At 37.8% G+C, this 25,000-nt stretch overlaps 1 protein-coding gene across 1 annotated transcript in view; it reads left to right on the top strand.

The window, feature by feature from the left end:
• The window catches only part of RNF207 (ring finger protein 207), a 1,144,530-nt gene that overhangs the window by 219,759 nt on the left and 899,771 nt on the right, over positions 1-25,000 (top strand). Inside the window, exon 3 of the mRNA XM_044063578.1 lies at positions 3,120-3,264. Within this exon, the coding sequence (XP_043919513.1) occupies positions 3,120-3,264 (145 nt within the window). The remainder of the gene's footprint in view (positions 1-3,119; positions 3,265-25,000) is intronic.

Here is a 25,000-nt window from a genome sequence, read left to right on the forward strand (position 1 = left end):
TGGGGAAAAGGCCATATATAACTTTCAATGAAATGAGTATCAGTCAAATGAGTTTTCAGTGAAGTGATCCCACTGATTTCATTTTCAGTGAAGTGTATTTTCAGTCAAATAAAGTAGACCCATATATATATATATATATATATATATATATATATATATATATATATATATACATATATATATACATTCACACACACATATATAGATAGATAGATAGCGATATCCACATATACATAAATTGGCTTTACCCTTGCATTGGTGGCACAAGTTATCTCTGAGGGTCTGGAGACCATTCCATTTACATAGTTAACAAATAATAAGTTAGTAAACAAATGAATAAATAATTAAACAAATACATTTAAAATACAGGTCAAAGAGGGAGTGAATAAAGGTGAGCGGATAAAAAATGCATTACAGGAAATGAGAGCAAGGGGAATGGGAAGAAGCTTATTGAATGCTGGAAGCTCAACAGAAAGCTGGATATAGACTAATGAAATAATTATATTTCAGTTTCCTGTTGAAATTCTGATGAACATAACTGCAATCTTTGCGATACTTGGGTTGGCCTGCTACTCTTCACCTGGCATGGCGGTGATGCATCCTGTAAATGGCACCGCCCCAGAAGTCTGATGCTGAAGTACTTCAGAGTATTCCTCCTACTCCGAGATGCAGCAATCATTTCTGAATAGTGTGTGTGTGTGTGTGTGTGTGTGTGTGTGTGTGTGTGTGTGTGTGCGTGTGTGTGTGCGTGTGTGCGTGTGCGTGCGTGTGTGTGTGCGTGTGTGCGTGTGCATGTCTGCATGTGTGTGTGTGTGTGTGTGTGTGTGTGTGCGTGTGCATGTGCACGCGTGTGCACGTGTGCGCGTGTGCGTCTAACAGTGTCATTCACTCTATCTACCTATAATAAAGTTGCTATACTTGTAGTTAACCAAACCTTTAAATCTCACCACTATCTTTCTCTCAACACATTAAACTAGTTAGAATTTCCCCATCAACTACTTCTCTTCCAGCTTTAGATCATACATTCCATCCTGTATAAGCCCTCCTTCTGTCCTGATATCTCCTCAGTGGTCTCCCTCTACACCCCTTCCAGGACTCTCAGAAGCATTGATCAAAATCTATTACAAATCTACAAAACAAAAACTGCAATAGGACATAATCTGTACAGTTACTCCCCCTCCCTCTCTTGGAATAAACTTTCCCTGGCTATTAAGTATAAACCACCTACAACAGTTCAAAATTGCTCTCAAAAATGTTCTAACTAGCACCTGGACTTGTCACTGTAAACACCATCCCTAATCTCATCCTTACTCACCTACCATAGCGTCTTTGGTCAAACTGTCCTCTTGCCTATCTTTTCACTCCCGACTACTAAATGTAAATCCTTTAACACTTCTTACATTGCATATTAAATGCTCTTATTCTACTTTATTTACTACTTGTATATTTGAATTTCTCCCAGCAACAATACTTCTGATGTGACAGTATTACTATCTTGTAAATGTCTCAGACTAACTGCATTTAATTGCTCATTTAAACCGATCTTGTACAAACCCATGCTTTTACAAAAACCATAACTCAAATGATTGAACATCTTTGTATTGTAATCTATGGATTATTCTGGTTATTATACTACTTTGAGTTTTATTAATATTATCAGTTTTTTGTGGATAATTGTGGACCTTTTCTCTCTGGGCCTTCACTAAAAAAGGGCAACAACTCAGTGGGATTATCCCGGTCAACAAATATCTACTACATAAATAAAGAAATTAAATAAATATTGATTCTGCAGTTCATCAATGGAGTAAACGGCTTTTGAATTCCCTTGAGAGTTTTCATCATTGATTGTTGAGTATGTCAAAAGAAGGAAAATTGCATGAAGGTGAATAAGATAAGTGTGTCTTTGGGATTTTAATGCCCACACTTTTGGACATACTGAAAGGTTCAGCATTTAAGGCTAGGAGTTTGTGCGCCAGTGTTTGTGAGTTCAATTAAGTGTAAGGGCATGGTAAGGGAATATATTTAATGTTGTCCAAGTGTGTTGTTGTTAGTTGAGTGCCTCTGAGTGTCTTGTGTATTGGTAGTGTTTTAGACAGGATTTCTCTGTGGCAAAGTGTATGATTGAGGCTAGGGGGAGGGGCAAGATTAAGATTAGCGTTAGCATGCATTAGTAAGGTGGTGCGAGGGGTCACCTCTTGACTGACTGGCAATGATATGGTTTGTTGGGTCTATATTAGAACACCGAACATTCAAAATTTTGAGTGTTCTAATATCGAACCCTATGAATCGAAAATTCAAAACATCGAACATTTAGAACAGCAAATTTTTTCCTAGGGAAAAAAATTGCTGTTCCAAAACACATACACACACAACACAAGCACACCAAACAAACAGCAATCCACACACATACACCTAAACTCTTGCACCTAACCCTACACTAAACTATACAAACACCACTAACTATCCACTTACCTTAACCCAAACAGTAACCCTTAGGTCAGTCACTATCGCACAGTCACCTCACCCGCGCCCTAACCCTAACTCACCTACCCCGCCCTAACCCTCATGTCCACACAATCGCACACTTACCTGAACCAGACACATAACTTTCCACCACAGTGCTGAAAATACCAAAGCAACAGAAACGGGCAACCGAATTCTTTCCCTAGGAAAAAATTCGGTTTTCTGTTTCTTCGATATTTTCAGCATTCGCTGTAAACGGGTCGATATTAGAACACTCGAAATTTTGAACATTCCATGTTCTAATATAGACCCGGTTTGTTTATGTTCATGATTGCCAACTGATCAACTAGAATTTTAATCAAGTGGCTGCAGTTTTATGCATGATTTTCATTGAAGAGAAAAACACATTATGAAAGTCTACATATTTAATGTTATATTACAAGTTTAAAATTGGGACTTTTGAGACATGTTTTATTTTCATTTTATATTTACTGCATATTGTGAATTCCATTTTTATATTTGTTGTTAAAGATAAGTTATAATTTTAGGATTAATTTTTTGTAAGACATAAAAGCAAAAACAAAAGAGCTGGGGTCAGAAGTAAAAACAATAAAAAACAGTAAAAACTTAATTAATGTTCTCATTATTTCTACTAGGATGCTGATGTGATGTATTACTGCAACACCTGCAATCAGCCATTGTGCTTCAAGTGCCGTGATGAGACTCACAAAGCAAAAATGTTCTCTCGCCATGAAATTGTCACTTTGGCAAAACGTACAAAAGACATTCACAAAAAATGCCGTAAGTTCTCTTTCTTTCATACATTTATCTCATCTTTATGTTAAGATCATCTTACATGTTAAAATGAAAGTCAAGTCAGTGCTTTAGTCTGAAGTCACTCTCATATTTTGGAGTATTAGATTTGCTGGTATTTCATCAAAAATTATTTTAATCTTTTAAAGGCATTATCCTGACATTATTACTTATAAGGTTAATTTGGTTTCTTTAATTGGAAAAAAAATGAATTAAGTGTTTCAGCTTCTGTGATAGTTATTAATTCAGCAATTATGTTAATGTTAATATTAATAAAATATTATTATGGGGATATTTATTTTGATCATGTTTAATAAATATGTTGTGTAATAATAATGGATGTACTCTTACAGGCTTATTTAATCAGACAGCTAATAGCTGAATAAAAAAATAGTCTGAGGCAAAGCCGGATCAAGCTCTAATTGACATAGGCAGTTGCTTAGAACCTGTTAGCTTTGGTGGGGAGGTCTCACTGGCTGGGGGGGCTGACACAAAACTTATATTTCTTCTTTAAGACCTCACCCTGCATGCGTTACATTTCTTCTTTAAGGTCACATGCAGAGTTCATCCTTAATAGTGTCTGTATGTGTGCATCATGCTATAGATGCATGTACATTTAAACATTGGAACAGAGTGCAGGATTTTTATGGAGATTTGCCATTACTTTGGAAAGAGATGAGAGAGCACAGTATTTTTATCTAGAATTATGAGCAAACACAATGCATTAGGTGTGTGTGTGTGTGTGTGTGTGTGTCTATGTGTGTGTGTGTGTGTGTGTGTGTGTGTGTGTGTGTGCGCGCGTGTGTTTGTATACAATTTTGGTTAACTTATTCAAGCTCAAACCCTGTACTTTTATTACAGGAGACTAGACTGAATCCTCTACACCACCTAAAAAACTATCAAACTGTTATCAGCAGGTGCAGTTCCAAGAACTGCTGAGTTTCAGTACATTTTCAAGGACTGATGAGTTTCTGTGTATTTTAAAAGAATGTTGAATTTCAGTGCATTTTCAAGAAATGTTGAGTTGCAAGGGAAGAGAAGCTTACTTTTGCTCATGATAAGTCTTTTTTGTTTAGCAAATGGCCATCATCAGTGTTTGTACTATAACAATTTAAAGCCATTAGTAGCACAAGAAGCATACTTGCCTTTACTGCAAGGCTGTGAAATTTACTCCCACACCATGTAGATGGAGTGCTGATATTACAGTACCCTTTAATTTCTGGATGAGATGCCTAGCAACTATGAATTTGATGCTGGTTTGATGGCCTTTCCCTCTTGCAGTATTAACAGCTTACCATTTTTTAATGTAACATTGGCAATTTATTCTTCAATTGCAGCACTGAATTTGTACACGAAACACTGAAATGTAAAACTGTCAGCAGCAACCTCTTCATTAGTTACAGATCACTTTAATGTGAAATTATTCGATGACTTTTACTTCTGCAGAGATTGTGTATGTTGACTGATATTGGTAGATTGTAATCAGAGATTGTGCATACTGACTGATATTGATGGATTGTAATGATAACAGTTTGAGTGGCCTTTTGTGACTGAAATGTTCTGTAATGGGTAGTTTTTTCATTATTTGTTCATGCATTTTGTTGCATTACTTACTCGAAAAGTGTTCAAAACTACAAATTTAAAACATGCTCTAACAAGTGGTGCTATATTATACAAGGCATATAATTTAATACAATCAGTTTGGCATATCAAAGAGCACATGCATATTTGCATGGTCCTAAAATGTGTGCAAGGAACCCATGGTTTGAAAACAGTGCAAAGGTTAACTTAATCCACCACTGGCCAGCTGCATTTTCTTTGAATGTGGGTTTCAATTTATTTCAATGAATGTGAGTTTCAAGGGCAGAGAAGCTTACTGTCCCTGTTAAGTTTTATACTGACAACCCTCTCTTCTTACCTGCCAACACTCAGACTTGCGAGAGATGCACTTATATATCCAAATTGGAAGCCACACACTCTCCAGCCAAGACCGGAATAGCTGCTCAAGAGGAGAAGGTCAACACTTGCACCACACCACATGGAACACATAGCCTTCCAGAACACACACCAGCACTGCCTTCACATAAAAACACAAATCACACACCCACCATCATGGAGGCTCTCAATAAAAATCTACCCAAACAGCAGAGGCCTCCAAGGCAGAAACACACTCAACCACCACAACACAACACTAATCATGAGACAAATAACTCTACTAAACAGTGCGCCACTCAACCAAAGCCCCTAAGGCAAAACAGCATGGCCTACACACTAGTCATAGGTGACTTGATAGTGAGGCACACTGATGCCCCACTCACTAGGCTGAATAAGGAGAAAGTAACAGTTAGCTGCCTGTCAGGTGCCAGGATCCACCACATAATGCACGCACTCAGGTCCCCTCAACAACAGGTACAAATATGACTCTGTCATTGTACATGTGGGTGTGAATGACCTGAGATGTACCTCCCTGAACTACATGAAGGAGCTCTCGGATTATGTACCTCAGGCGGGTATGAACCTAGCCCGGAACAGCATCCTACCATCACCCAGAATGATACCGCAGTACAAGCAGAAAAAGATTGATTTCAACAATTGGCTAAGTTTCTGGTGGCATTCCAAGGGGATAAAGTATCTACCTGGGATGACATGATTGACAGACCTCGATGCTTTGCCAGAAATGGCCTGCATCTGTCACCCCTGGGCTTCTGAATACTGGCCAAGGCTCTTGCCACCCCTATAGTGCCTTTTTTAGGCTGTGTTCCAAAGACCAAATTACCACCATAACAGCTACAAACAAATGCAATCTGAGGGTCATGCTGCTCAATGCTAGAAGTCTAAATCTCAAAATGCACTCACTCGAAGCACTCCTTAAAATGGAGAACATCAACATTTGTGTTGTAACAGAGACCTGGTTCAAAGCAGCAGAAAGCATCCCTGCACTACCAAGCTATAACTCATTCCACACCTTTCAGCCCCAGATCTTGGACCAGCGCTCCAAAGGTGGAGATGTTTCCATATTCATAAAGGATGCACACACCTCCAGACTGGTAGCCCAACATAACGCATCAGAAATACTTCAGGTGCTGCTATTATTGGGTAAGACAGCAATTCAGGTCGTAGCCTGCTATAGGTCCCCAACTATGTTGCAAGACTCACACTCCATGTTCGAAGCACCCTGAAGAATATTAGGGTCCAACCTAACTCTCTCATACTGGGCGACTTTAACTACCCCTCCATCAACTGGGTAAACTACTCATGTACCAATACACTTGCCTAACGTTTCCTGGAATTCATTAATTCCAATGCCTTGGACCAGCTTGTTCTTACCCCCACTAAAGGGAGCAACATCCTTAACCTGGTCATTACTAACATGGGCGACCATTGCTCCACACCAATAGCCAACTCCTCCCTGGTTATCCCCCCCCCCCCCACGCAAAGGTAACCACCATGAAAAACTTCTCCAAAGCTAACTTTGGGCTCCTAAAAACAGAGGTGGCTAACTTCACGGCACCCATGCAAATGGAGAATAGTTGCATTACCACCGAATCATACACCAATGCACTGTACAAACACATGCACAAATGCATGTTTCTCACCATACCCAAGATAACTAAGATGGTCTCCTCCAAAAAAAGGAAGCCAATCTGGTGGCCCCTGTCATAAGCAAACTCTACAACAGAAGAAAGAAACTGACGTGGAATAAGATGAAGTCCCAAGACTGGAAAAACTCCCTTATCAGCCTCAACAAAAGGTTGCGATCCTTCATCAAATTTTCTAAAGCTAGCTGTGAAAACAGAACTGCAGCAGGTAGTAAAGACAACCACAAGGCCTTATATAGTTATGTAAAGAATCTCCATGGCAATATCCAGATTTGCTCTGAGCTACTGCATAATGATTCCTTCTATACCGAGCCAACAGATATTGCCAATATACTGGGCAACAGATTCGGTGCCAACTTTGCCCCCCTCCCAAACAGCACTGTCCAAGGCCAAGAATACAGCTTTTATGTGATGTGACAATATCCCTGGCTGTGTTCTACATGAACTACAGTGTAGACTGGCACCACAGCTATGTGCCCTGTTCATTCACAGCCTAACCTCAGACTCTGTCCCTACCGAATGGCGCACTGCTACAGTCACCCTTCTCTACAAAGGAGGAGTGACTACAGACCCTGGGAACTATCGCCCCATTAGCCTGACGAGTCTGATATCCAAAGCTATGGAACGCATCATCATGGACCTAATAAACAAGGATATAGGGAATCTCCAAACTCTGGATCCCGCACAGTTTGGTTTTGTGAAGGGTAGATCATGCCTGCTCAACCTGGTCAACTTCTTTGAGTCAGTCACCAGAGCAGTGGATGAGGGCAAGGTGGTTCATACAGCCTACCTTGATCTGGCCAAGGCCTTTGATACCATTCCCCACTCAGGAATCATAGAAAAATTCACTAAGCTAGGCATCAACCCCTATATCACTAGGTGGGTTGCAAACTGGCTCACAGGTAGAACCCACAGTGTGAAAGTAGCTGACTCCAAGTCAGAATGCCGACCAGTCACGAGTGGAGTCCCACAGGGTCCGGTCCTGGGTCCTCTCCTGTTTGGTATCTACTTCTCTGTAGTACAAGCCAACACGAAGGGACTCTGGCTGACAAAGTTTGCAGATTGCAAGTTGAGAGATATTATTAACTCCCAAGTGATGTTAACATCCTGCAGAAAGGCCTCACTGAGACCAATGACTGGTGTCAGAACCATGGCCTTAAGCTCAATGACAAAAAAATGTGTCATCATCCCCTTTGGGAAAAACTCGGTTCCCATGAATTACCACATCAATGGTAGTCCACTGAACACAGAAGGCATTATAAGAGATCTGGGAACACATGTTGACAGCAACCTCTCTTTTGACCACCACATTGTCACTGTGGTCAGAAAGTCCTTCTGTGTGGCACATCTCATTATCAAGGGTTTGGCATCAAGGAAGAAAGAGGTCATTATCTCCCTCTACTCTTCCCTCTTTAGGCCAATCATTGAGTACAATGCCCCATTTGGCATGTATCTCACTAGACACCTGCAACAACTGGAGAGGCCACAAAAGTACCTCACAAAAATGATCCTAGGCATTAAACAGTTGTCTTATATGGACAGACTCAAAAAAACTACAACTATTCTGTCTCATATTGCCTACTTAGATGCGATCTCTGCTTGACTTACATAGCCATGTTTGACCCAGCTCTGTTAAAAATGCTACATCTAAAGAAATCCCAGTCCCTCCGCACCACATGCTCCAGAGACCTCATCCTCATTACCACCATCAACAGAACATGCTGGAGGGACAGGTTCATAACCCAGAGACTGTCCATGCTATGGAATAGACTTCTCATATATGTCAGACAGAGCACCTCACTGGCCCTCTTCAAGAGAAATCTTCATGAGTGGATGGGAAATAGAAAATTCACCCCGGTGATCACTCCAGTGGCTCTGCTCGACAGAGGCACTCGGAACTAATGTCGGGTGGCATGATGCCAGGGTAATCCCATGGGCTAGGCTTTAAAGGCTCCAGGGCCATTAGCCTAGTACACACCACCTATGAACCTAAGTCTGTTTTCACTGTGAGACGGTATTGTTTTGTTTAGCAAATGGCTACCAGTGTTTGTGCTATAATTTGAATTATATTTTTTTTAAATATCTAATCACTGTGATGTAAAGAAGAAAATAGCACACTGACAGGTTTTGACAGTGTTTATGGTAACTGGGGAGAAATAGCCAAGTAATGGGACACTGGAATTGCTTGTGGGGGGGGGGGGGCTGTCAGTGGGGGGGGCTGATCTATTATCCTGCCTAGGGCCCCATTTGACCATGATCCGGCTGTGGTCTGAGGATGTCATTCTAGTATTCATAATGGCATAATTGTTTTAGTTATGCTAATGTTTACATAATGCTTAATAAACATATTTAAGTGCAAGTTTGTGTATATTGCTACCACCTTACTGCATTTTTTTATCAGAGCTACCAAGGATTCTGTTTCTCCAGTATAACAGAAGTAACTAAAGTTAGAAATTCTTTATGAAGCATGTGTTTAACAGTAGGTTAACTGGATTTCTGTTAAAATTGCTTGATTAGAGTTTGGTTATAAAAAATATGCAGTATTGATACTATAAAACTTGAAAATGGGACTGTGAATTTTCACTGGGCGAAGTGAAAGTATATATGTGGTTACAAAAGAATGAGGATTGTTCTAGGAGTGAATTCTGAAGAAGCAAAACAAAAATCTAACATGCCAAGTTACTCAGCTTCAGTTTACAGAACTTGGATAAGGATACTTCTGTTGATCAGACTGAGCTACTAAACATTTTGGAATTTCTTATTGTAAAACAACTGAATTATTTTTTTTAATATGGCCACTTTGGAAATATATGCAAGATAAGTGCTATAAAAGTCTTGAATCCAGATTTTTTACAATATTTCCAGGCACTAAAATAGGTTAGATGAGTGAGTCATTTCAGTTGTTACAGTTATTGTATTTGTATGAAGAAACCTGAGGGAAATGAAGGTTCAACTTAAAAGAATTCCGACTACAATGTTTAACAGCTGTCTTCCCTGACAGGTGTTCAGTCCTTAGCACTTAAAATACACAATTTTCAATAGCTGACTCAGACTTTTCTACAATGTGTTTATTTTACATCCATGCATGCACAACCTCTTTTTCCATTTTTGCACATGGGGTCAGGGTGTCACTTCAACAGTGGCAATCATCTGGAGCCGATGTTCCCCCAGCGAGTAGTTTGGAGCTGTCTCCCTCTAGCTGTGGTACTGTGCTGATTGACAATTTTATCATAAGCATTAATTTTATTAGTACACTCCATTACACTAATTTAAATGTATTACTATTACTCATGTAAACTGCCTGAACCCTTACTGCTGCAGTTGTTTGCGGCATTTTTTGAAATCTGTGGATAGATATCAGTTTAGAGTTCTTGACGGTTCATACTGAAGTAATGTATTCTGTTGTGCACTAGAAATACAAGGCCTCAAGTTTTAATATTTTATTTACTTAATGATTATATTTCACTGCGTGTGAATGTTGGATGATTAATAATGTTACTACAGTAAACTAAATTACTTGTATATATGCTGTAAATGAGTATACATAGAGAAATAATTTCTTACTGTAGTTTCAGGCAGATAATAAAATTAATTGAAAAGCTACCAGCCTCATACTGGTTAAAATCATTGTTGGAGTATGACTCAAATTTTGCTTTGTACTTGCAGTGACTCATAGAATTCCAGTGTATCTAGTGTGTAATCATTACTGCTATAAATAAACATGCAAAGTATGGGGGCAGTGCATCCTTGTGTGGTTATCCCTTCTTAAAACAAACCTTCTTAGAAATGAAATTGTCCTAGTAAGTACAGCACTACATCAGTACGGCAAGGATACTCGTAATATGGTGGAGGTTAACCTTACTTCTGCATTAGTGTTTGATGCTTTTGTGGAATTCATTTTAATTCAGGAAAGTACAGTTTTGTGAGGTAATGACTGTAATAGCCAGTGACTGAAATGTCCATCTCTTTGTATTCTGTTTGAGTCATGCAGCCATCTCAGTGTTCTAATTTGATTTAAAAAAATAAAAATGCCTGAGCATTGTGTGAAAATGCAATATAGGAGATCTAGGGTTGAATGTCATCCCATATATGTAGGCAGTGCCTTGCTCCTTTGACTGCTGCTGGATAGATTTGGAAGCCATGATGCACATAACCTTTTAAAGCTCTTTATTTCATTATAGAACATCCAGACACCTAAAGTCTTTCACACTGGGAAGTCAGTAAGTTGATGCTGTACTCTCTCTGGGGAAAAAAAACAAAAAACACCGTTCTGTGATAGTGGTCAACATATGGCTTAACTATAGAAAGGATTTCATGGGAAGGTTTCTTCCAATGGCATTGTTCAAGACAAATAGCCACTTAAAACAGTTACATTGTATTTGTCTGCATATGAACTCAGGTCTTATCAACTGAATAATTTGTTCTGTTGTCATGGTAACTGATGCAGGATAAATATGTATATAAAAAAACATGTCTAAAAGAAATTAAACAAAAAAAATGTAATATATTATTCCATAAACGTTTACAGAGAATGTTTTTTCACGTGATACATTGTATACATAATTAAAGAAACATGATCAGATCACATGATATTATTTGAGATGAACTATAAGACTTCAAAACAGGTTTAGTTTTTATTTATACTTTTGTTAACTGGGTTAGACTCACTAACCCAATGTCCTCTTTTCATATGTTCATAGGAGATTACTAGGCTAATAGTTTAAGGGCCCTTACAAGCCTAGCCAATATAATCTGATTTTAGCCAATATGTAGCCCCTAGGAACAATTGAATGGCATGGATTTGTGCCTGTCCAATGAATATCTTGCACATTGCCCCTGTCCACAATGGACATAAGCAGTACCACAGGTGTGAATTTTCTGCGATTCCCAATCCATTGATCCAAACTGCAGTTGAAGAGGGCCAGGGAGGTGCTCTGCTTAATGTAAACAGGAAGCCTGTTCCAATGAAACAATTGTAATTCTAATTCTATATGATTAACTTAATTCACAGTTTATTTTGAGTTACATTAGGAGAGCCACTGCTACCCCTTACAACTCTGTTTATTATCTTCCAACTCATCTTTCTACATGGTAGCACTGTAGCCTGTATATATTGTACATAATTAATGTGCTTTTTTTTTTTTTTGTTTTTTTGTTTTTGCTGTTAGACTGTTCCAATGAAGGAGCAATCTCTGAGACACACAGCTGTCTCTCCAGCATGTTTTGTTTAAGTCACTGACTAAGTTTAGATCCTTAGATCAGGAGACCCTCATGCTGTTTTGACTTGTGGATTTGTTACAGCTCCATCACGGCTGGATTTGATGGTGCCTTGTAGGTCAGGCATAGGTCACCCCTTAATAGTCGATAGGAGACAGAGTAAAGGGATAGGGCTTTTAGTCTACCGGCATAGTTCATGTTGCATGCACCCTGTATTTACTTGTGAGAAACCTCTGAGGTCACTCCAGCTGCTCTAAGTGCTTAGTCAAGTAAATGCCAAATGGCGCATTGTACTCAGTTATTGGTCTAATGAGGGCTGAGTACAGCAGGACTATAATTTCCTTAGCCCTGGGTGCCATAAATTTACTTGCAAGTTGTGCCACATAAAAAGACTTCCTCACCACTGTGGACACATTGGGGGTCAAATTCAGGCTACTATCTATCTGTGTACATAGATCTCTCACCTCTGAGTCAACTCTTAGGGGTATGCTATTGATGTTGTAATTTGCAGGGGTATTTGTCTTTCCAAAGGGTATGATAATGCATTTTTTTGCATTTAGTTTTAGGCCATGGTTCTAGTACCAATCAATTCTCTGATCTAGACCCTCCTGAAGGATATCTACATCATTGGGGGATATAGTGGTTATCCCCAGCTTGCAGTCCTCAGCTGACTTTGTCATCCAGAGGCCTTTCACATTAGTCTTGACTTCAGAGAAGTATATTCCAAAGAGGAGTGGTCCCAGCACTGAGCCCTGTGGCATACCACTAGTAACTGTCCTTTTGCTGAATCTGGAGTCACCCCATTTTAAACACATGTGCCCTGTCTAAGAGACAGTTTACTATCTGTCTGGTGGTGATGTGATTTATGCACAGTTTTTGAGTTTATTTAGAATACCTGAATGGGGAGTTGTGTCAAATGCCTTGGCCAGGTCAAGATAGGCAGTATGCACTGTTTTACCCTCATCCATGGCCTTAGTAACTTTCTCAAAGAAAACCATCAGATTCAATAGACATGACCTGCCCTTGCTAAAGCCAAACTGGTCAGGTCAAGTGTCTGCAGGTTTTCTATGTCATTATTTATCAGGTCCATGAGTATTCTTTCCATGGCCTTACATATAAGACTAGTCAAATTTATGGGTCCGTAATTTCCTGGGTTAGTTGATGGTCCTATTTATGTGGAGGGATGACTGTTGCTGTCCTCCACTTTACTGGAAAAAAGCCAGTCCAGAAGTTGTGGTTAAATTGAGATCCGAACGGGCCTGAAAAGTCTTGATTTAAGCTGTTTAGGGGGCAACCTGGTATATTGTCAGGTCCCACTGAAGCTGTGTTTTTAGCTTTAGGGAGTGTAGTGACATCCTATTCTTAGGTGATAATTGGCATTGGAGTGGTGGGGGTATATCTTGGTGGAGAAGTGGGGGTGCTGGGGAAGTGAAATTGGAGCTGAATTTGTCAACCAGCAGACTTGCTATATCTTCTGATTGTATATAGGTGATGCCATCTACAACTAATTCCAGACATTGCTGGGTGTTCAACGTAAGATTGCGAACATAACTGAAAAATGCCTTATGGTTATCCTTCGCCTTGGGGGCTATTTTTACCTCAGTCTGCTTTCAGAGACTTGACTAGTTCCCTGATTCACTTGTTTAGATAAATGAGGGACTTTTTGCTCTGTTGTGCACATCGCCTTTTATTTATTTATTGATATTTGATTACCGGGAAAGTCCGACTGGGTAGAAGCCAATTTTTTTAGGGTTGTGTTTAGTATTATTTTGAAAGTTATTATAGTATTGCTTTTTGTCTTCAATTATTTGCTTTTTAGTACAATTGTGAAGCATTCTGAAGTTTTCAAGCTAGTGAGGTTTTTTATATTTTTGCTATTCTTCCATACTGTTTCCTCTTTCCTGCTTTAGCATTCTACTCTTTTTGGATAGCCAAATTGCATTATTTGTTTTCTGTCCCTTCCATCTAGGAGGTGCAAGGCTATTTAGGATATTTAGAAAAGTTATAGTGAATTCAATTACATCATTGTCGAAAGGAAGGATTTTTAGGAAGTCCCAGTTAATAGATGATAGTGTAGTAATGAAAATTTCTGGGTTAAACTTGGAAAGGATATAAACGACAATAATGCATATTTATTTATAATTGTTTATTTTGAGGAAAACAATAAGAAGCTCTGCTAAACTGAATTTTGGTGTCGATTTGCTGTAAAGGGAAATGTGGTAGGTATTGGAAAAGATTAAAGCATTACCACCACCTTTCCCCTTTGTACTGTCGTTATGGATGATATTATAACCAGGAGGTATAACTTCAGAGTTGTTTATCCTGGGTTTAAGCCAAGTTTCAGTTACAGTGAGAACATCAAGCTTATGCTGGGTAATCCATGCATGTAGTTCAGCAGTTGTATTTCTTAGGGTCTCTATTATATATGTGAAGTTTCAAAACTTTGAATCCCATATGTTCGACAACATATGATCGAACTTTGAAACTTTGAATATATAATAAAACATCAAAAAAATAAATACAACTTACCTTAATGCTCCTAGCAGGGGGTCAAGCCCCCCTGCACCACCCCCTACTTAAATCTACCAACTCTGAGATTGCACTTCAGTGCAGAAAAGGGAAATTCTCCCATTCTGCACCATACAGCACCGTTACATTTAACCTTCAAACTTTTCAAAGTTTGAACTTTGAAAAGTTCGTTCATGTAATAGGAACCCTATTTCTTATACTTCCAACATTTGTTGCAGACAAAATAGATGACCAGGTTTGGAGATTGGCTGTTTTGGGGTTACAGAAATATGTGGAACAAAATAATTTTGTGTTCATCATGATAACTAGGGTCAGGATTAGGGTGAATATCTCCTCCTAGAAGGATTTTTGTATACTGGGGAATAATGAATATTTGTTTTTTGGAGAGAATTCTTGCATTTAATTTTGTTTTGGTTTGAGTTGAATTGCAATTAATTAGCCTATATTTGATATAAAGGTGAGGAGCAATATTAAACAGATTTGGTGTAAAGTGTGGAGAGTGTAAAAAGGAAGTATGGATAGGTGGTTGGGACAGAGTTGGAGAGATACTGAGATATATTTATGAGTCATGGTAGGATAACAGATGGCACAGTAGGAGAAGAAAAACAAAGGATATACTGAAGAGTAGCATAATTAAATACAGGAATCTGTATTTTATAGATGTCAGGTATTGAGAAAGTAGTAATGAAGAAGGAACCAAAAAGATGCAAGACAGTTGAAGATTCAGTGATGGTGGATTCTGAAAGGTGGAAGAGGATAGGTAAGGAGTGGAGTATTTTCTATAAAAGAAGAGAGGTAGGGTGTCCTAGTATCCTCTCTGGAATGTAAGGAATATAGGGGTATTCAAGGTTAGAGTATAATGATGTAGTCAAAATAACAAAAATGAGAGTTTATTTGGCAAAACAAAAGGATACAATGTAGAATAAGTAGGTACTATTAGGGAGGGTGTGATTATAAATGGACAGAGTGTAAATCAATGTATAAAACAACAAAGTGGCACTGAGTGAAGAGCCTTCCACCAAAATTCAAAAAATCCAAAGTCCAAAAACAGAGGAAGCTCAACACAGCCAAATGAAGTTTAAAACTTTAATACTGCAGCAAGTAAGTGCTTTCACGTTTCAAGAACGCTTCATCAGACTTATACAACTGCCATAAATTCAAACCATTTAAATACTAACTCAGAACACAGTCAGCCAATCAGAAGTATAAACTAATTAATACAAAATTAACATATGCTAAAAACAACATAACTATAAACCTATTGCATATAAATATGTCATAAAGGTGCATTCAAAATATATATATATATATATATATATATATATATACACAAAATTGCATTCAAAAATACATACCATATCTGTTGCATTTTATCTTGTGTTCACTATATTATATTTTTAAATTTCGGTGGAAGGCTCTTCACTCAGTGCCACTTTGTTGTTTTATACATTGATTGACTGGTCTTTGTGGCTCTGAGACATGGCAGATACAAGCAATTTACTTGAATCGAGAGGTACTAATGCTCCTGTTAATGCCTTCCAAGGAATTATGGTGATGTTGGAGAATCCTTTATTGAAATACACTGAGAATGAATTAATGAATACTGACTCTAATGCCATTGATACAAGTAAGAGTATTGAAATACTTCAGTATACTCGAAAACTAGAAAATATTCTACAGAAGTTAAGGAGTATTCAATGCTAGAGACAACATATGGAGGCGTGTTTGTCCTTTAAGGTAATACATAGAGGACTAAGAATACTTAAAATGCCTACTTTTGGTACTGTATATCCTGATTTACTCACCAAGTGGCAAAAATTGAACTTGGAGACGAGTTTTGCCTATATTAGATTGCTGATTGAGAAATACAATGAAATAGAGTCATCATATAGACAAGAGATAATATCTATTGAAAAAGAGCTAATGAAACTAGTGAGTACAATTGAAAACGAACGGCTAGGATTGCCCTGTTGGACAACAAATTACTACTTGAGAAAAAGAAAAAATTAGAGAGAGATCTAGTCGATTTTCAAAGAGGCCAGGTATTCTCATGGCCGAAAATCGACATTAGAAGTAACAAGAATAGTTATGCTAATGTTATGAAGACTCCATTCTGCCAGGAGAATGTTGTTGCAGCTTTAACAACGAACCCTATAAATCTCGGAACTGAAGACACACCCACGATCGTGACGTCGGAACGTATAGTGGTTCAGGAGGATGCTGACACACAAACGGAGGCTGATTATGGCGTCTCAGCCTCTGCAAGTGCTACTACCTCTGTTAGTGCTACTACGCTAATTACAACAGAAACGCCATGAATTAGCAGTTATGCGCACAAGGATTTACGAGCCAGGAGCAAGTTGGCTTGTACAGGAGTCAACTTACCTGTTGAGAACAGCTCTTTTTCTTTTCCGCTACCCATACGGAAACCAGTACAATCAAACTGGTCCCCACATGGCATGGAGAGGAAACGGAAGATATCCGAGGAGAAACACGAGTTTCAGAAGAAGGTACTGAAATCTACAATGAAGATTTAATAGTAAATATTTCTAATCATGTTTTGAGTAGGCAAGAAAGGTCATTGTTGAATCGTGGCCTATCATTTATACCATCAAAGACTGCAGACATGACTGATGTAGTAGTCGATTTAAAAATGTTTATAAGACAAATTGGATTAAGTTTAATGTTTGGTAATACCACAGAAGGGAAATGAAATGTTTTTTCAAAACCATCTACTTTTATTCCTGGAAGTCATCCTATTCTAGAAGCTTTTGAGAAGGCGTGTGAAAGGGATTTGTTTGAGCTATATAGAAGTGGTAATAAACCACAATTTTATAACTTAAGTTATGATGAGTTTTCAAGTATAAGGGAACTACAGAATAACTCTGAAATAGTTATTAGACAAGTGGATAAAGGGGGTGCAATTGTTATATTAGATGCAATAATGTATGACAATAGCATGAATTTGATGTTGAGTGATGATGAAACATATGGTGCTTTGAATGTTTCTACTTTGAATGACTTGATAAAAGAAGTACATGCTGAACTTTATGACATGTTGCTTTGTGGCACTATTGATATGGATTCATATAAGTTTCTGTTGGTAGAACAGCCTACTATACCCATACTTAGGGGGTTACCAAAAATACATAAAGTTTTAACTAATCCCCCAATGAGACCGATAGTCTCAGGTAGAGGCTGGATTTTGGAACCAGCCTCTATTTTTGTTGAACAAAAATTGAGACCTATTGTAAATGGTACAAGCACAATATTGAGAGATACGAAAGATTTCCTTGAGAGTTATGGTGATTATTTGACTATACAAGAGAATAGAGACAACATGGAAGATGAGCTATTAGTAACTCTAGATGTGGTCTCTTTGTTCACGTCGATTCCTAATAGAATTGGAATAGAATATTTGAGGTTATTCTTGATTAAAAAAGAGGTACCTAGGAATATGATTTTTAGAATTCTAGCACTTCTTGATCTAATATTGAATAACAATGCTTTTGTATATAAGGAAAGTTATTATCTGCAAACGAAAGGGGTGGCCATGGGCACCCCTTGTGCAAATTCCTATGCCAACTTAGTGTTGGCTTATTGGGAAGATACGTATATATTAGGAAATGAATATTTTTATAGGAATATAAAATATTATAAACGTTTTGTAGATGATGTGTTTTTGATTTGGGCAGATACTGAATGTGAACTCAATGAGTTTATTCAATATATAAATGGGACTACGACATAAATATGGAATTCCTAGATGTACAAATATGTAAAAATGAAGGTGATGTGCACTCAGAGATGTTTAGGAAGTCATACTGGAGGAATAGTATTTTATATCGTACCAGCATGCACCCAAGACATATTTTTTCTAACATAGTTAAAGGACAGAGCATGAGAGTTTCTCGACTTACTACAAATGAGGGAATATTTAATAAAACACAAGAAGTACTAATGGAAAATTTTAAAACAAGAGGCTACAATACACTGGAGATAAATGAAGCCTTATTATCAGTTAAATCAAATAGAAATACCAGAGGGAAACCCTATTTACATAGACAGAAGAAGAATTATGAATTGAAAAGTAATAATATTGAAGGCATGAAAAGTTATAAGAGAATAACTATTCCCTATTGTAATTTAGATATGAAGATAAAAGATATAAGGAGAAATTGGAACATCTTAACAATAGATGACAAAATAGCGGAAATAGTGGGTGAAAGACCCAGTTTCGCATATAAAAATATGAAGTCACTTAAAAGGCTTTTATGCTATGAAAGTGAGGGCCCAAGACGTATTAACTCTATAAGAATAGGAACTTTTCCGTGTAGGAGCTGTAACCAATGTACTTTTATATCGGGTAGAAATAATTTTGAACAAGCTGATACTGGTAAAATCTATAATATGAATTTCTATGCTGATTGCAAGTCGAGAGACATCATATACATTGCTATATGTCAGACCTGTTCATGCTTCTATGTGGGCATGACTAATAGAAGTTTAAGAGAACGTGTCAGGGAGCATGTATATGCAATACATAAAGAAAATGAATCCGACGCTTTAGCTAGTCATGTCTTACAACAAGGTACATCACATAAGTTTAAGTTCACGGTGTTAGAACTAATAAGAAAATCAAATAGGTTAGGAAATATCAGAAACTATACAGAAGAAAGAGAAAATAAATGGATCCTAAGATTACAAGGACACAAAGGACATAGTCTGAATGAATGTATAACATTAAAGCCATTCTTGGCAGCACGTCCATACACACGTTGAGTTCCAACCTAATATAGTGAACACAGGACACAATGTAATAAGATATGAATATAGTATGTGTTTTTAAAAAGTTTTTTATATATGTATTTTTGAATGTTTGTATGACATATTTATATGCAATAGGTTTGTAGTTCAGGTGTTTTTTAGTATATGTTAATTTTTGCATTAATTAATTTATACTTTTGATTGGCATTTACGTTGAGTTCCAACATAATATAGTGAACACAAGATAAAATGCAATAGATATGGTATGTATTTTTGAATGCAATTTTGTGTGTATATATATATATATATATATATATATATATATATATATATATATATATTTTTTTTTTTTTTTGAATGCACCTTTATGACATACTTATATGCAATAGGTTTATAGTTATGTGGTTTTTAGCATATGTTAATTTTGTATTAATTAGTTTATACTTCTGATTGGCTGACTGAGTTTTGAGTTAGTATTTAAATGGTTTGAATTTATGGCAGTTGTATAAGTCTGATGAAGCGTTCTTGAAACGTGAAAGTGCTTACTTGCTGCAGTATTAAAGTTTTAAACTTCATTTGGCTGTGTTGAGCTTCCTCTGTTTTTGGAGAGTGTAAATCAGTATAGGAGGGAGAAAGATACTTGGGAATGGGGATAAAAATTAAAAAGAGATAAGGAAGTGGAAAACAAGAAACAGAAGGATATGTATAGAAGTAGAAATGGAATAAGAGTGACAAGTCAAATGTGTATATTAGAAGTATAATAATAGAGTAATAGGGTGTGTGTGTGTGTGTGAATTGGGGGTATGGTAGGGGAGCGAAGCGAAGTCAAATGAAGCAGGCCTCCCAACCTCAGGTCAATTTATGGGTCAATTTAGAACTGAGAGCAATCAATTTACAGCCAGAACAAAGGAATTAACAAAAGAGATGCAAGTAAAACAGGTTTTCTGTCATTTCCTGAGACTAAATACCTATTATATGCAGTATTGTCTACTGATCAAGCAGAATTTGGGAGGAAACCAGTGCACTTGTCGGAAACTCATGCAAACACAGGGAAGAAATGCAGACTCCACACAGAAGGCACTCCAGCCATGAATCTAACCAGAGAACCTCTTGCTGTGAGGCAAGGAGGCTAACCACTGCATCACTGAGCCACCTGAGGTATATATCCATAAAGTTTATCCAATCTAAATGAAATTGTTACAAATATAATTCACTGCCAAAGTCTTTTCAATGTTTTACACAGTCTTAGAACATTTTTCTTTTTGTAAACTGTGTGTTTAAAAGAGCTTTAAAGTAATTGTCTACTTTTAATGTTAATCTGCTATGCTTAATGGAGCTTTTCTCCTCGGGTCTCCACTGAAAATGTGTCACAAGCCCAGCTGGACCAACCCAGTTAACAAATGTCAATAAATGAATAAATAATAACATGTGACACATACCTGCTCTATGAAGGAAGATAGTGGCTGAGTGTAACAGGAGTCAACACTGAGGGGATATTTAGCAATATATTCGACTACAGGGACACCCCACCCTCACGTCAATTTATAACGGAGAGCAACCATTTTATAGCCAAAACAAAGGAATTAACACAAGAGATGCAAGTAAACAGGGTTTTTTTGTCATTTTCTGAGTCTAAATATATGTCATATGCAGTATTCTCTACTGATAAAAAAAACAGACAGTGGCCAATTTAGTAAGGGGACCTAATATTTCAGAGAGTCTTTCAATCCCAGAGCAGGCATGTATTTAACTGATTAAAGTTAATACACAGCAAGGTTCTTCATGATAAATGTGCTTACAAGAAATGATAAAAGTATCAATAAACTTGAAGGTGTAGGGATTTGTGGCATAGCTTTTGCAATATCGAGGTCAGGTGTAGTGACCTTAGGCGATGACAAAAGTTTTCGTAAACTTGTAGTTGTAGGGCTTTTACTTCTCAAGTGGATTTTCTTTCTTTTGTTGTACAACCTATTGATACCAAGGGTATGACCTGGGTTTATTTCAGTGTATTACTGTTGTTTCTATGCAGTCTTTTATATGGTTGCACAGGGCTTTTGTATATGCCTCTACATAGCTTTCTGTGTTTTCTGGATTTGGGTGAGCTTGGAAACTAGCTATGCCATCCCTTAGTATGTGATAATTTACCTTGGAGAGTTTTGTGGGTTAGTGGGGGGTAGTTTTACCTTTATTTCAAGGGAGACTGCTTTGTGATCTGATCTTACCAGTGAGGACATGCTCATGGGATGCAGCACTCTCCTATATTTGTGAGTACTAGATCTAGGATATTTGTTCCCCTAGTGAGAGTGCAGACTAGCTGCTCTAGGGCATTTGAACTTACAAAGTCAAGAAATCTTTGTGTCTGCATGTAAGTGGTTATGTATGCCTCACAATTAATGGAGGGGTAGTCAAAATCCTCCGTGAGTATAGTATTGGGCTGGATGGTGAGCAATTTTAGTAACTTCATGTATGTTGTATGCGTTTCCTGGTTCATATGGTAATGGATTTTCCCCATGGTTAGTTGCACATGGAGTAGCTCATGGATGTCATATTGTTTGACTAGCCTTGATGTGTACTTATACTTATGTAGATAGATATACCTCTGCCTTTTGCTCTTTCACATTCAGTGAGTGGTCTGAATGTATGAAAGGCTTATAGCCATATCTTACTGGAGTGCTTTCTGTGGCTTTGAACCATGTTTCAGTAATTGCGCAGATGTCAGCATTCTCTAGGGTCACGAGAGCTTCCTGTGAGTGCAGTTCTCATTGAGGCACATAGCATTGAGCAGTAATATGTTTAGCTTGTCCTGAATAGCTTTTGTCATGTTGGAAAGTTTATCTGTTTGGCAATGCCTAAAAAAAGGCACTATAGGGTTGCATAATGTTTTGGCCAATATCTGAAAGCTTAAATGTGATAGGTGAAGAGCATCCCTGGCAAAGCAGCATAGCCTGTCAACCATGTCCTCCCAAGATGACAATTATTGGACCCCTTTGGAATGACACCAGTAGCTAAGCCAATTGTTAAATTTGATCATTTTCTGCTGGTATTGTAGCATCATCCTTGGAGATGGTATAATGCTGGTCAGTGCTAGGCTTACACCTGCTTGTGACACATATTGTGAGAGCTCAATCATGTCTCTCTTCATATAGTCCAAGGAGGTACATCTCAAGTTATTACTAAGGGGTAAATGACCTGAGTGCTTGAGTGATCTGATGAATCCTGGCCCCTGACAGGCAACTAACTGTAACCTTCCCATTATCCATCCTGATAAGAGGAACATCATTGTGTCTCACAATAAAGTCTCCTATGACTAGAAGATTGGGTTGTGGAGTGTTTTGCCTTTTGGGCTTGGCAACTGAGGCACAATCAGATGTGGTTTTAAGTGTTGTGATAGGAAATGTCTTGTGTGTGTACATGTACAGCTTCTGAGGACTGCACCTGAGAGGCCTTTGCGGTTTTGGGTAATTTACATGTGAGCACCTCCGCATATTTGGGTCTATGTGTTTGGTCCTTTGTAGGTGTAGTGAGTGATGTGTGTGAGTCATTGACAACCTGTTTATTACTTTTTGTTTATGTATGAGAGTGTCAATGTGTAACTACATCTCTCACATACTGCATTTGTCTGTTCAAGAATTAAGTGGTCATCCGTGTACATACAGCAATTGTTACATTGCCTCAGGATACCCATGCCCACCAAGCTGGATGTGAGATAGCAGGAAAGGGCCCAGCCATGGTTGAAGGTCCTAATGTGTACTTGTGCTTAGTTGGTGTAATCTGCAGCTAACCTAACTGGCAATGCTGCCAACTGCCAAACTGCATGCCATCTGAGTGGCAATAATCCTAGGTGCTAAAATGAGGTAACTAGCACAGTAAACTTTCACAGTAAAATGAAAATAAGCAATATCTTCAAGTAAGTAGAAATACTCCTGGAAAACCACAAGAACCAAAAAAAAAAACAAAATGGAGGATGCAGAAGAACACAGTGAAATCCACACAATGTTAGCCTAATAAAGCTTTTAATCCATACTTTCGTAACCAAACTTCTTCAGAATAAAATGTACAGATACATTTTAAAACTGTTTCTAAATGTGATGTAGAGAATGTACATTTTATTCTGAAGAAGTTTGGTTACTCTCACTCTGTTCTTCTGCATCCTCCAGTTCAATATTTTCAAATATTTGCATTTGTACATGGCAGTGGCACAGTGAGTAGCTCTGTGCAAATGTGCCAAATTTATACCAGCACTGAAAATACAGAAAACTGACTAGTGAGTCCTCTGGGCAATAAAATGACTACACTTTGAGCCCTTTCGTGTGCTTCCCAACTGAAAAAAGACCAGGTAAACCCCAACTGCCGCTAGATGAATAATTCCAGTCCTCCTATTGTAAAAGCACAGTAAAAGAGTGTCCAGAGTGAAATGTTACTACAAATAAACTTAAAGATATAGAAATAGCAGTGTGCTTTAAACAGATTAAAAAAGTGTGATTATTCAATAAATGTACTTCACTTAGTAGAAATGAGGCAGGAGTCACTTGAGTGTGCAGAACTTATAAAGGCACTGGAAATAAGATAAGCTAATAAATAAGCCTTCCAGTCAGTAAACATGCAGGAATCTCTCATGTGTTTCCCCAATCTATACAGACCAGGCTACCACTCAGTGCCACTAGATGAAAAATCCACTCTCCTCTTGATGTAGAAACACCAAAAATACAGAAAAGTGCTTGCTGGAGTATAACAATATACCACTTTCTCCAACAACTAGCTAGATTCATAGGTTCATAGTTTGGTACTAGGCTATCGGCCCTAGGGCCTATACAAGCCTAGCCACAACAATTCCCTGGCTATAGATAATGAATTCAGAGCAAGTAAATCGGTAGAACAGACAATGAGAGGCAAAAAGCACTTTTTTTCAAAATAAGCACAAGGAAAAACAAATATATATGTAAAGATATAAACAGCAGTGTAAAAATGGAGGAGCTTATGAAGCTCAATTTACACTAAGGGTGGGCAGCTTAAAATCACCAAGTCGAAAAAGCAGATCAAGAAATGTGAGAGTGGGAGGTAAAAATAACTAGCAGGGAGTCACCAACAGTGATTGTAGCTTTTGCTGGCCTTGTGTTTTATCAAAAAAGACGAAGACACAGAAATTCTCAGTGTATTTAAGTTTCATAGTTTCATAGTTTAGTACTAGGCTATCTGCCCTGGGGCGTTTATAAGCCTAGCCATAGTGATGTGGCTTTCGCCATCCCATGTAATGGTACAAAAGTGTACAGAATAGATTTAGAATACTGTGCCTCTGTCTAGTAGTGACACAGTAAAGACCCCCTTACATATAGTTTCATAGTTTAGTACTATAAGAACAAGTTAATCAATGATAAAAACATGTGAAATGTGCAGCATAGGTAATTTAAGTGTCTATCTGCCACATAAAGCAAAAATACAAGGCCAAGCAGATTTCTTATAACAAAAACAACATGTAGTAGGTAAAACAGAAAGCAGCTCTTATCAGTTTATGCAACTCACAGAAAAAATATATAGATTTACTTTCCTCACCCAGCAGGGAGTCACCAATATTCTGAAAATCAAAGCTTTTGAAGAGTGATCTCGGAACAGTG

Source organism: Protopterus annectens, chromosome 2.part1, assembly GCF_019279795.1.
Source record: "Protopterus annectens isolate FY-2018-M chromosome 2.part1, PAN1.0, whole genome shotgun sequence".
Taxonomy (NCBI): Eukaryota; Metazoa; Chordata; order Ceratodontiformes; family Protopteridae; genus Protopterus; species Protopterus annectens.